The 13,039-nt window shown below is 51.5% G+C and overlaps 1 protein-coding gene across 1 annotated transcript; it reads right to left on the bottom strand.

The window, feature by feature from the left end:
• Positions 1-280: 280 nt before the first annotated feature.
• On the bottom strand, positions 281-2,892 carry LOC101752873. Its single transcript, XM_004970199.3, has 5 exons — positions 2,186-2,892; positions 2,015-2,072; positions 1,840-1,923; positions 1,591-1,726; positions 281-814 (listed from the first exon to the last, which is right to left on the bottom strand). Exons 1-5 carry the CDS (start codon positions 2,748-2,750, stop codon positions 536-538), a joined length of 1,122 nt encoding a protein of 373 aa, XP_004970256.1. The 5' UTR covers positions 2,751-2,892; the 3' UTR covers positions 281-535.
• Between the last annotated feature and the right edge of the window lie 10,147 nt (positions 2,893-13,039).

Genomic DNA, 13,039 nt, shown 5'->3' with positions numbered 1-13,039 from the left:
TTGCCTGCGACACCACATGGCCTGCCGTGAGTGCGCTGTTATCTCGCTTTAATCAGGCACATGCCGGTAGCCCACACGCCCGGGCTTCTCTTCTCCCTCCCTAATCATCGTCGTCCCCTCCTCACCCATCCATCCCTATCTGGCTAGCTCGTCGAGAGCACGGAGACCAGAGGCGTGCCGCGTGCAGCTGCAAAGCGAGCTATAGCCAGCACGCCACATGCACGCGCACCTACCTACCATCACGCAAGCAGTGACTGCTGTAATTACCAAGTGGTAGTACTTAAGGGGCAATTAACAGCAAGCAAGCTCCTTCATTGACTAATTAGAGGGGGGCGGTAAGTAATCTACACAAGCACACTCATCATACACACACTTGCAAACCAACACTCTCTTTTCGTATACTAGCCGTACTACTCGATGCTATCTTTCTTTCTTTTCTCTCTCGTCTTGTCCATCATTCTTATACTTGAGAAGTCGTCTCGTCCTCGTGTCCTGCCGCTGGCTTGGTCTCGGTCGGCGGTGGTCAGAAGAAGAATCAGTTAGCGCGGCCGGCGGCGGCGGCGGAGGTGGAGCAGGCGCGGTGGCGTGGGCAGGAGACGAGGTGGTCGTTTGTGAGCCCGACGGCCTGCATGAAGGAGTGGATGACGGTGGGGCCGACGAAGCGGAAGCCCCGGCGCACCATGTCCTTGCTGATGGACTCCGACTTGGACGTCTTCACCGGGATTTTCCGGCTGTACTTGTACCCCGGCGACAGCGGCTTGTTGTTCACGAATGCCCACACGTACTTGTCCAGCGACCCAAAGTCCCTCCGCACCTGCAACGCCATCACATTTCTATCATTCCCCTGCCATGTATATTGTCACAAAGCTACTATAGTATAAGCAAGCTGTTATTCGTATGTTGGTGGTTAGTGGGAACCGGCTCACAGTCCCGTTTTGGAAAATGGAACAATGTCAGCAACGGATTAGTGTGCAGTACTCTACCACCTACCAGTCACCGAGGATATCATTTTGTGAGAATGTGAAGCGAGCTCGTTAAACTAAAAGGCATGACAACAAAGCAAGTACGGTTAGCATCTTTTCCTTGCCACCAAAACGCCCATTAGGAAGGGCTCTCTCACTCTTTTTGGCTGTGTCCAGCTGCTTTACGACGCACTTGCTCTGCATCGGCAATGTGGTCACCTTTAATAAAGGGGCGACGCTAGCTTAGCATAGCTGCTTCTTCTTCATTGAGCTGTCTACCAATCAGGGGGGACAGGGATTCTGTTAGGCTTCGCTTTCACTTGTTGCTAACGGGTTTCATTTCGTAGGCTGCCTTCATTCATTGACCGCCTCCTATCATCTTTCGGTTATGCTTCGGTTGTGAGATGGTACTGGAACTTGAACTACTAGTATCTTGTCAGGCCCAACCGATCGAAAAAGCACTACCAACTAGTACCAAAAACAACACGCAGGTTTTGGATTTTTTGAGGGTTAAAAGCTCAGATTTAGGACGTTCTGATCCTAAACCTCGCTACCTTGGCACTTAGATTTCTGACAGCGATTATCGAACGAGTATTTGAAGTGAAAATATGTCGATAATGGACGGTACCTCGAGAATCCGGCAGGCGTTGTTGACGGTCCCTCTGACGGTGCCCAAGTCCAGGCCGAAGTCGGTGCTCAGCAACGCCATCTGCTTCTCGGTGTACTTGGCGACCGCGTCCACGTTGAAGCCGGAGAACGCCTCCCTGTTTGTGATAAGGCAGATACAGATTGAAATCAGCTCAGATGTTTCAGGAATGCAGCAGCTGACATCTTCAGCGCAGTAGCTTCTACTACAGGGTATTGCTCTGTTCCGAACCTGTAGACGTGTCTTTTCTTGAGGATGGAAGTCCAATCCGCCCCGACTTGCACGCCAGACAGGGTGAGCATCTCGAACAGCAACCTGCCAGCGCCGCGAAACGTGAGGAGACTGTTACAAGAACATGCGAGGAGCAATGCGTGGCTCGAACTGTGGAGGAGGAATGGCAACTCACTCGTCATCGTGCACGGGCACTCCCCACTCCTCGTCGTGGTACGCCACATACAGGGGGTCTGCACGCCATGGAACAGAGCACGCAAGTTAGTGATCAAAGCTTCGGGAACCGGCACGATTTTGTGATTTTTGTCAAGAAAGGGTTTAAGAAGAGCGAAAGGCTCGTGCTTACCCGAGTAGGGCGTGATGAAGCTGCAGCGCTTCTCGTCGTTCCCGGTGGGGGAGGCGGGGACGGGCTCCGCGGCGGTGGCGCCGACCCTCCCCTCGACACGGGAGAAGGACGCGGTGCGTCCGTAGTGCGCGATGCGCATCTTGCGCTGCGCCTGCGCCTGCGCGGCGTGCTCCCGCTGCGCCGCCGCGATGCTCCCCGCGGGCTCGAACGCCTCCAGCGCTGCGAACGTCACCACCGGCAGCACCGCGCCGGGCTTCCTGGCCTTGACCCTGCTCTTCTCCGCGGCCACGGCCGCCGCCTTCGTCGCCCTCGCGGTGACCGAGGCCGGCGTCGCAGGCGGCAGCAGGGAAGCCGCCGCGGCGGCGCGGGTGTTCTCGGGCGCGGGTCGCGCGGCCGCCGCGGCGGCATTGTTGTCGAAGGAGGCCGGCATGGAGAGCGACTTGTGCAGGGACTTCTTGAGCGGGCGCGCCCCCTCCGGCGGCGCCACGCGGTTGCCCGCCGGCTGCAGCACCGGGCGGCCGTCGATCTGGGCGACGCCCGCGGACTTGACGTTGGAGTTGCACATCCTGCCTGAGACTGGAGAGCCTTCCTTCACGGCGCCGGTTAGTTGGCTGGCCGGCCGGTTCTCAAATCTCAAGTGGTTTTGCTTTGCAGGCGCTGTGAGCTGTGGCGTCCGTCGGATGAATGAGGGTGGGATGATGGAGTGTGGGTGGCGCGAGGGCGGTATATATAAGCCGATCCGAGGCGCGGGAAAGGAAGAGGAAGGTGGTGGGTCAGGTAGGTAGGGCCGACAGGTCACAGGTGAGGGGGACTAGCTGCGTATGCGTGCGCTCGCCATCGGAGGGTCGGAGCTGAGCTCCTGCAGCGGCTGTACTGCGAGTCTGCATGGCCGTTGCGCTTTCACGTTCCCGTTGGATCGAACGGGCGAGGGTCTGTAGGGGACGCTCAGATGGGCTGTCAAGGCCATGGATTCGCCGCCTCGGCCGGGAAAACGTTAATGGGGCTGTAGGAAACGCATCGCACAAAGCAACGGACTGACAGCGAGTGCCGGGTGAAAATATCCCTGGTCCCTTGAAAGTGGGCAGCGCGACTAGAAAAAGGCTCCGAGTCGTGGCCCGTCCATGCAAGGATGGTGACTTGCGCTGGTGGTAAAGAGTTATCGCGAGGAACAGTGGCATTGTAGAACCCTGAAGACCTAGGCCAACCACCGAGCGTCCGTGCGTTCTCTGCCAGTCCAAATGCAGGTGAGGTAACAGGGGACTAGGTCGCGCTCGAGATGATAGGAGGTGCTTTTCGGTGGTTAGCGTGGTGCTCGCAAGTCGCAACCAACTTACCTCAGAAATGTGGATGTGCATGTACCATACTCTAAACAAACATGGAAGAAACAATCAAACAATTCGTTCATGGCCGACCAAATTAAGCCGATGCAAATTGGCCCTAATCAGCAGCCCAACCTCAGACCGCCGACCATCGGAGATACCTTAATGTTTAACGTACAGGGTGTGGAGAAGGAGAACGAACTTGAAGAGACAACGCAGTAAACCTCGGCTGCTAACCCATCGAGCACAAACCACCGCAAACAAATCGATGCAACGTTTCATCCGTGCCAGTACGAAACAAAACATAGCCTGGCGCTGACCGTACGCAGCGGTAGAATTTCCACTGCGCCCAGCTGAGCTGACACGTGCTCTCGACCGGATGGAGAAGCCAATCACCGTACCTGGCTTCCACATGCCAAAGCGCGTACGCGTACGGTGTACTGGCGTGACATGACATGAGACGTCCCTGCTGCATTCACGAGCGGGGGTCGTATCGCCATCGCACAACAATTGGAGTATCCTACTGGCAACCGGCCCCACCACCCCCATGCCGGGGCGGGCTCGCGCGTACTACGTACGTATGATTGCGGCGGTGGTCCGCCTGCACCCGGCCCGGTCCGACAAGGAAGCCAAGCCATCCATCATCCGTAGCCGTGGCACGCGCCTGGGGCCTGGCTGCGCGTGTAGAGTGGGGGGGAAGGAAAGGATGGCGACCGGCCGGCGGAGACGAGGCTGGCCAGGCCAGGCCGGCCCTGCCCACGTTCTCCCGCGCCTCTTTCGAGCTGGCAGGGAATCTTGTGCTCATTCCCTCCTCCCCTGCTGCCGTGCTCCGTCCAATCCAATCCCGCTTTCCAGTCCGTTTCCGTCGAGCTACCGATGATCATCAGGCAGGGGTTGCAGAATCATGCATGGACGCTCAGCTCGTTAATGCACGGTTGCCTTCCCCCCTCGCATAATTGCAGTATTACTCTGCCACTGCAACTCGATCACCTCGTCTAGTCTAATCTAATCTAACCGCCCGTGCCGTTGCAACTGGTCGCAATCACAGCAGTTATGATGGGGACGAATCATTGTTGAGCTCGCGCGACGCGATAATTAGTTGGGGGCCGAGAAGGTAACCGACGCATCGCCCCGGAACCCGCTTTGCGCCGGGTTTTGCTTTCGCCCGTGTAGGTTGGGGGGATCGCCGTGTTTGTCATGATACGACGCGCACATGCGTGGGGTTCGCGGCCGGATAAAGCCCGTGCCGTCGTCGTTGTCGGCTACCTCCTCCTCGATCTCCTCATCGACGCTCGTGTCGCGGGCAGGAGGGATACGTACGGCTGGAATATCATCGCGGTGGTTCTGGATCCCGGGGTGAACTGGCACGAGATGCTCCAAATCTGGTGGTTGCAAAACAAAGTTCTTCTCGAGATACAGGCGTGCGGTTCTTTTTTGTGCTATCCGATCTCGGTTGCTGCCAAAATGCTCAGTTCTCCCAATAAGATATCTTTACTGCTGGCAGCGCGATTCGATTCGGTTCTCTGGATTGGCACTGGCATGGCACCTCGAACGGCCAACGGATAAAGGAGCCGGAGCCCGGCCATGTTCTGGGCAGTCAGTCATCAGCACAGGCGCTCTGGCACTGTTACAAAGACGACGTTAATGCGTGGTGTGTCAGCGTGCGCGGTGATCCGCAGCGGCAGCGCTCAGAGCCGTCGGTCTCTCCGGTGTCGGAGCTCTGCCGGGATCGAGGACATGGGCATCCCATCCAACAGGGCCGGGGGTGCATGCACGGACACGGACCTTATGGCACGGCAGGGACGCCATGCGTCTGCCTTGCCCTACCGCAATAAGGGCAGCCAGCCATCTGATGGATGCCGCCGTGTACCCGTAGATAGCAAGCTAGCGATGGCCGCCGGGCCTATCTCCCCGCGCCCTGTGTCCGGTCATGGGTTGCATGAACCTGATCCGACCTGAATGCAGGTTCCCAAGCTTGGCGCCGACTAGTCCCTACAAATTATGTTATGATGAGAAATTCATGCCGCTTGTATTGTATGAATGATTCGAGCTTTAAAGCCACCCATCGCATGGTTCCTTGGCAACTTGCCAGGAATATGGAGAGAGATTCATGGAGCTCGTTCATGATTGCCCCGGGGGCCGGGGCAGGGCACTGTGTAATCACAAGCGGCCATGTCCATGTATGTACCGGGCTAGCAGCTGAAGGGTGCCGATGTTGTCAGTGCACCGGTCGTTTTCAGAGACACTGTTCAATGTCCTCTTCCATGGGTTCCACCTTAACGCCGGCTGCAAATGACAAACCGGACTGGCACTGGCAGATGAAACCTGGACTTCTTCCACACTGCTGTTCCGTTCCATGTTACCTGTCGTTTTGCGCGGTGAAACGGATCCCTATCTCACGGCTACGTCTCGGCGTGTCTCTGCACTGAAAAGTGTTGTCAGAGTTACCACACAGGCATGGCTGCTGGCGGCATGAGCAAGCGCAGCCAGACACCACTTTGGCCTGGAGCCTGGAGCCTGGAGGGGAACCCGAGCAAATCGTACACAACCTTTGCTTTGTGTAACCACCGAATCGCACGGGTCCAGTCCATGAGCGGCGCGGGGAACACAGGCACACGAGGGACCGTTCGATTGGCCTTTACCAATCATTTTAGCCAGGTACCACAAAGCTCGGATGCAACAAAGCAGCAATAATCATGGCTGGCTGGCTGGCCTCACTAGTCACTGCACAACGGCCGTGAACAAGAGCTTTGGCGTGGACGGCTGGGGCCTGGGGCTCGCCGCATGCGCCGGATCGGAGTAACCCATTGGCCGGACCATCCGCCGCCTCGCTCGTCCTTCACCCGCTCGGCTCGATTCACCCCGCTAGATCCGAACGAAACCCCGGCACGGTCGCGCGCGGGCGCGCATAAATCCCCGCAACAACCAACTCGATTCGGGCGAGCCCGGGTGGTGGCCGCGCCGGTGGGGGACATGGCATGTGCGGCCGCCCCGGCACGCCCATTATTCGGATGCCAGTCTCGCAGGAAAGCGCCGGGAGCCCACACGGGGGCTCGGGGGCGCGCCCACTCCTCCCGTGCCCGTGCCGGCCGATGGAGCTAGCTGCCGCGCGAAAGAGGCTGCTGCGGGGGCCGGGCGGTCGCGGTCGCGGTGGCGGCCAGGCACATGAGCCGTCGCGCTCGGGGCTATGGGGGGTTGGGTCTCGGGTGCGTGCGCCGGCCGGTCGTGGCTTTGGTGCCGTGCTGGCGGGATGTTGGGTTGGAGAGGGTGCGGGGTGATGTGGCGTCAATTCGACGGGTGGCCCGTCCAGGCCGGCCGGCCGGCCGGCGTGCCACGCGGGTGGATGGACCGATCGTGGCGTGGGTCACGGATGGGGGGCGCCAGGTTGGTGGATTGCCACAGCCCCTTGAAGAGCAGCTAGCTGGTGCAGGGAGCCGGGGGCGACGGCGAGGCGGCAGCGCGCTGTACCTGTTGGTTTCGCACTTTGAAGTCACAGCGTGGTGTCGTGTGAAGAGTAAATTAGGGCACTTTTATTTTAATAACAAAATGCTGGAACAATCCCACGTTGGTGTTGCATTGCCGCATTGGCGGCTTCCACGGTTCCCTTTTTTAGGCCTTGCACGGTTCCTTGAATAGCCGATGCGGGGCGACTACCGCCTAGGCTGGTGCATGTTAGGGCACTTAGGGGCCGTCTCGCGAGCTAGTTAAGGGTTCCAGGGGCAGTCCCAACTCATAATATTTATGGATGGCGTCCATAATATCACATCATCTTTGTTTCTCTCCTCTCATTGCTTCTCTCACCTCCCTCACAACCATCTCTCCTCGCAGCCGGTTCGGCGAACTCCCCAGAAATTATATGAAAACAAATTATGTTGGCGAGCAGACTAGTTAAATTATAAGTATATTTAGTGTATAAAATTTGCATTAATATATTTAGAGTTAGTCATTTTAAGATAATATCAAATCTTTAGTTGTTGACTTTATATTATAAGAGAAATTAAGAGTTAAAATTTACATTGAAAGACTTTTCTCCTGTTCAAATACGCCTATCATTTCTAGACTGGTGGAGAACATCAGTGTGATCAAAGACACCATGTACCATTGCGCCATGGCAGGTCGTCCGAGAACATCAGTGGCTTTTATGTGTGCCTATTACAGATAATGCGAGATTTACATCTACTAGAGCTTCGTTTAGATGAATACTTTTGTTCATGTAAAGGTGACAATTCAAGCAACGATGGACAGTACAAGGAGTCGTTAACTTGTTGCGTTAGCAGGCAAGATAGGATGGTTTGTGTAGCCTGAATGTGTGTGTGTGTGTGTGTGTGTGTGTGTGTGTGTGTGTGTGAGAGAGAGAGAGAGAGAGAGAGAGAGAGAGAGAGAGAGAGAGAGTCGTTGATCAGAGCAAAGGTAGAAACCAGCATGCAGGAAATCACAAAGGCATGGCGGCGATACACATAACTACCAAAGACCAGCAGCCATAGCACGTAAGCTGGACGCATAAATGTTCTTACTAATCAACTAAGCAAAAGAGATCGTGCAATTATGTTGGGTTGATTTAAGTAGGAAATCATTAAAGGTGAAATGAAAATTCTTTAGATTAATACCTTTTCAATTACAGAAAAAGTACAATGTTAATTTCAATGGACCTAGATTATAAATTACGATAATTTTGAGAGTGTTGAAATCCTAGCTTCTATTTCTAAACTAATACTCCCTCCATCCCAAATTCTAGGTCATTTTAGTATTTCTAGGATCATAGCTTTTGCTATGTATCTAGATATACACTATTTCTAGATAATAGTAAAATCTATTGACCTAGAAATACCAAAAGAACCTACAGTTTGGGATGGATTCCAAATTGTAGGTCGTTTTAGCATTTCTAGGATCATAACTTTTGCTATGTATTTAGATATACACTATTTCTAGATATTATATAGTAAAATCAATTGATCTAGAAATGCCAAAACATCCTACAATTTGGGATGGGTGGAGTATATTATATTTTTATTGAAGGATATTTTGGTAAGCCGTAACCTCATCAATTATGATTGGATATGAAGAATCCTACATAAATTTGATGACCTCAACAAGTTAAGGAGGGAAACCACGACAAGGAAGGTGTCACTTTTGTACAGCATCAAAGCGGCTAATTCAGAGTCAACAAATGTCATATGCACAATCTAAAGATAGTTATATTACTGATCTTAGTAGAACTATGTAGCGAATCTAGCCTTAGAACCCTCGCCATTGGACATACCCTTAGCATCGTCGAATCCCATGTCACATACAGGTCTTCCTGTTGGGGCAAACTAGGGGCTGCTTGGTCGGCAGCAAACCAGCTACCGACCACCCCTTCCCTTGCCAGCCAGTTCTGCTATATCAGAGCACCCGCAGTGTTGAAGAAAGGCGATGCTCCGTTTGGAAAGAGAAGATGAATCACTGATGATTGCACACTGTGAGAGCCGATGCTTGGAAAAATTTTCTAACCTCGACGCCTGTACATACCTCGATGCCACAAAGTAAAATATTCTTGTGTGCCCTTGCCGCGGTGTCTGAGCCACTCAAATGAAGGGATGGGCATTTTTTTTATTTGGCTAGAGGACCTTTAATATAAACATTATAACAAATATAAACATTATAAGGGATGGGCGGTCCTGAGATTTGGGAGGCTCGGAACGAAAGTAAAACTCAAGGTCCTTTAATATAAACATTATAACAAATATATATGAAATGTTACCAATAAATACTTAAATGTATCTAAAAGTAATATTTATATCAAATTATTTATACATATTACCTTAAAAGTTTCTTCTAACATTCCTCGATGCAAAGTCACTTATGATAGGGTTGATGTCAATCTCATCCAACAATTTCTTCTCGACGCATAATAGTTATAAATCCGTTGAGATTAAATAACTTATCATAGTGAATTAATAATTAATGGTATGGAGAATTGGAGAATTGACAATCGAATCACCTGATCACAAAAGCGAATTGGCGCCAACCGCAAGGTCCGCAAGCAACAAGCCAACAAGCCGAGAACCGGCGGCGCGTAGGGATTCTCTGCGCTCGCCGAGCGCTTCCTCGCCGTGCGATCGTTCAGGAACACCACCTCGTGGTCACTCAACGTGTGCAACTGCATGCACGCACGCACGCCGCAGATTGGTCAGGATTCAGGAATAGTGATCGCTGTGGTTGTGTGCACACGCGTATACAGCGATGAGTAGCGTACCTGGATGCCGTTGCCGACGCTGTCGAACAACCGGTCATCGCCGCGCACGCCTGGCCCTTGACGGCGGTCGAGAGTATGGAGTTTTATTTAATCACGATTTGGATCTAATCCCTAGCCCTAGCGGCGGCCCCTGGATGATCCGTGATTTGGATCTAATCTCTGGCCCTAGCGGCGGCCCCTGGACGATGCGTACGTCGTATGTTTCGGTTCCAGGATGGTTACGTTGAGTCTCTCGTTGATCCTTCCTATCTACGTTCGTTTAACATGGGGTGGGGCCCCTGGATTTGGGGGCTCAGGGCGGCCGCACCCCCTGACCTCCTAGGGCCAACCCTGGATACCTGCACGTTGCCGCATGCTGAGCATCGTTTGCTGCTGGGCATCGATGGGACATTTTCTGCTCAGCATCGAGGTCCGCCACTGCGGGTGCTCCTAAGGTCCCATTTGGTAGGGCTTGAAGCTCTCCTACTTATTTACTGTTCATGACACTTACATGAACATGTTTTCTCTCTGTTCCTAAAATGAACTATGAGCGGGTGAAACCAGTATTTTAGCTCCAACGGCTCCGGTGGTCGACTACAGGATGTGAAGTCCTATGTTTTCTGGATGGGGCTACCACCAGATCGTGATGGAGTTCGACCAGCTCATGACCTCGTTCGGTGCGTACTGCTACATCACAATGCATCGCTGCTTGGACTTCCTGGTCAGTGACATCGTCGAGGTGTACATCAATGACATTGTTGTCAAATCTAGGAAGGCCGAGCAGCTCATCACAAAACAAGGGTCACGTTCGAGTGTCTCAAGCGCTACAACATTAAGCTCAACTAGGAGAAATGCATCTTCGGGGTGCCCAAGGGCAAGCTGCTGGGCTTCATCGTCTCTGAGCGTGACATCGAAGCCAGCCCGGAGAAGATAGCGGCGATCAGAAACTTAGGGCCGATCACCAACCTCAAAGGCACCCAGAAGCTGATGGGGTGTTTGGCCTCCCTCAGCCGCTTCATCTCACGGCTTGGGGAGCGGGGCATGCCTCTGTACAAGCTCCTGAAGGGATCCGACCAGTTCCGATGGAACGATGAGGCATAGAAAGCATTTGACAAGCTAAAAGACTTCCTGGCCTCGCCCCCCGACCTTGGTCTCGCCCAGCTCAGGCAAGCCCCTGCTGCTCTACATCATACAATATTTCATGAATTCTGACATTATGGAAGGAACAATTCAACATACTTCATGCAGTATCTCATGAATACATTAGGAATAATCCAACGATGGGACATCACATGAGTGCTATAAAACAATATAAAAATACATCTTGAAATATCTCATTGATATTATGTACACAAATCCAACCGCTGAACATCTCAATAGTATTATAGGAACAATCCAAAATACACATCTCATAAAATACTACGAGAATAATAAAAAAGTACATCATGAGATGTTTCTTGAAAGAAGATTTTCCCTTAAAAACACATATATCAATAAAATAAAGAATAAAAAACAAATAATAAAATAAAAGGAAAAAGAGATAAAAAGAAGCATGAGAAACGTAAAATAAGAAAAAAGAGAAATGAAAAAAAAGAGAAAGTATAGCGCTATAAGAGCAACTCCAGTAATAGCCTTAAACAAAGCTCCTAATGGTCAAATAGGGTTTTCTCTATTTTTTTAGGACACAAAAATGTATCCAACTCTGACAATAATTTTATGGATAGATGGCTCGCTAGATACCTTAATGGAGGGTGGAGGGGGGAATTTGGAAGCCTCCCAAAATGGAAGCTAGTAACCTAGTGAGTAGCATCCAGCCCCTATTAACTTTGGGGAAAAAAAGTTAGTAAATAATCTGTTGGAGTATATTTTTTTCACTTCTTTAAACTTGGTACGAGCCTTAAAAGGTCCAATGGAGTTACTAAGAAACTATAAAAAAAATGGACCGGTCCAAAAAAAAATAGCGCCCATCAAATAGCGGCGACCGGGCCACGCCACCGGCATGGCACGCAGGCTCTCGTTTCCGTGGCCCGGGGGGCGCCTCGTCCGTCTGATCGATGCCCGCGCAGCCGCGCAGGATCTGGGCGGCCGGCGCAGCTGGCGTCCAGGTGTGCGTCCCTGATGGGCTGACTCGATCGCACGCAATGGCAATGCGGGCCCCGCGTGACGTAAGGGAAGCAGGGTTTCCAATTTCCCGGTGCTTCCAGTTCCGGGTGGTGGTCGGTGTGCTCGTTTTCTCCGCGTGGGCGGACCCGATCATTTCCGCCTCCCGTTCCCTTTCGGGCCCTACCCCATCCTCGCAACCGGCGAGCTCGCACACTGATACCCTGGTGATGGCAGCAGGATTTTGCTGCAAGGATTTGATTAAACAAACTTAGAGCAAGGACATTGCTACACGTCAGCGGTCTCATAGGTCGTCTCATGCAGTGCCACGTAGGATTTTTGATGATGTGGAGGAGAGAGAGCGAAGAGAGAGAAAGAGGTCGTTGCTTCGTGAAACAACCACATCATGAGCTAAATTGTAGGACTACGAGACAACTTAACAACCATTGTACGAGTTATTGTTACCATGCAACTCATAATATTTTATTTTTCTTATGCACAAATTAAGGAATTATATACCACTATCAGACAACTTATAGGATAACCCATTGTACAGGTTGCCTGTTAAATTGTCTCAGGATTACGTGTCAATGCATGAGACCGCCTATTAGACTTGCCCTTAGAAATATCATCATATTCGGATTTTCCAACCTCCATTTTGAAATTTCTTCATAGATTAACTATTACTGTACATGTGATTGCTTTTGCTGCATCAAATAATTGTAGCACGAGTCGATAATAAATATTCTTTATTTGTCTGCAGCATATTGCGTGGTTGCTGGGGATTCAATTAAGCGACAAATCCCAGAAGATTTCCTGCTTTCTGTGAAGGAGGATTTTATCAGAATGTATGCTGGTGAAAATGCAGCTACTGCACTAGAAAACAGCTTGAGCAAGGAGTTCGGGTATGTTTCTTTTGCCGCTTATTGGTACATTATTTATGTTATATGCCACCTTTTCCCTTTAGCCAGCATATTTTTGTCCTTACCCTATACAGACCAAAACTTAAAGAGCATATGCAGTTATGTTTGGATGATTCCCAGTAGATCAGGAGGGTGGCAGAAATGAAGGAAAATGTCTTGGAGTTTGCAAACAGCGAAAACGTACTATTTAACTCCATCACAAGAAGATACGCATATTTGTATTATGCTAGAAAATCCTGGTACTTTTCAAATATTCTTCTTGATTCCTTATGACAGTTTGATACTCAGGTTCTTGAAC

Source organism: Setaria italica, chromosome V (assembly GCF_000263155.2).
Source record: "Setaria italica strain Yugu1 chromosome V, Setaria_italica_v2.0, whole genome shotgun sequence".
NCBI classification, from domain to species: domain Eukaryota; kingdom Viridiplantae; phylum Streptophyta; class Magnoliopsida; order Poales; family Poaceae; genus Setaria; species Setaria italica.
This window is presented reverse-complemented; position numbering and strand designations above follow the sequence as displayed.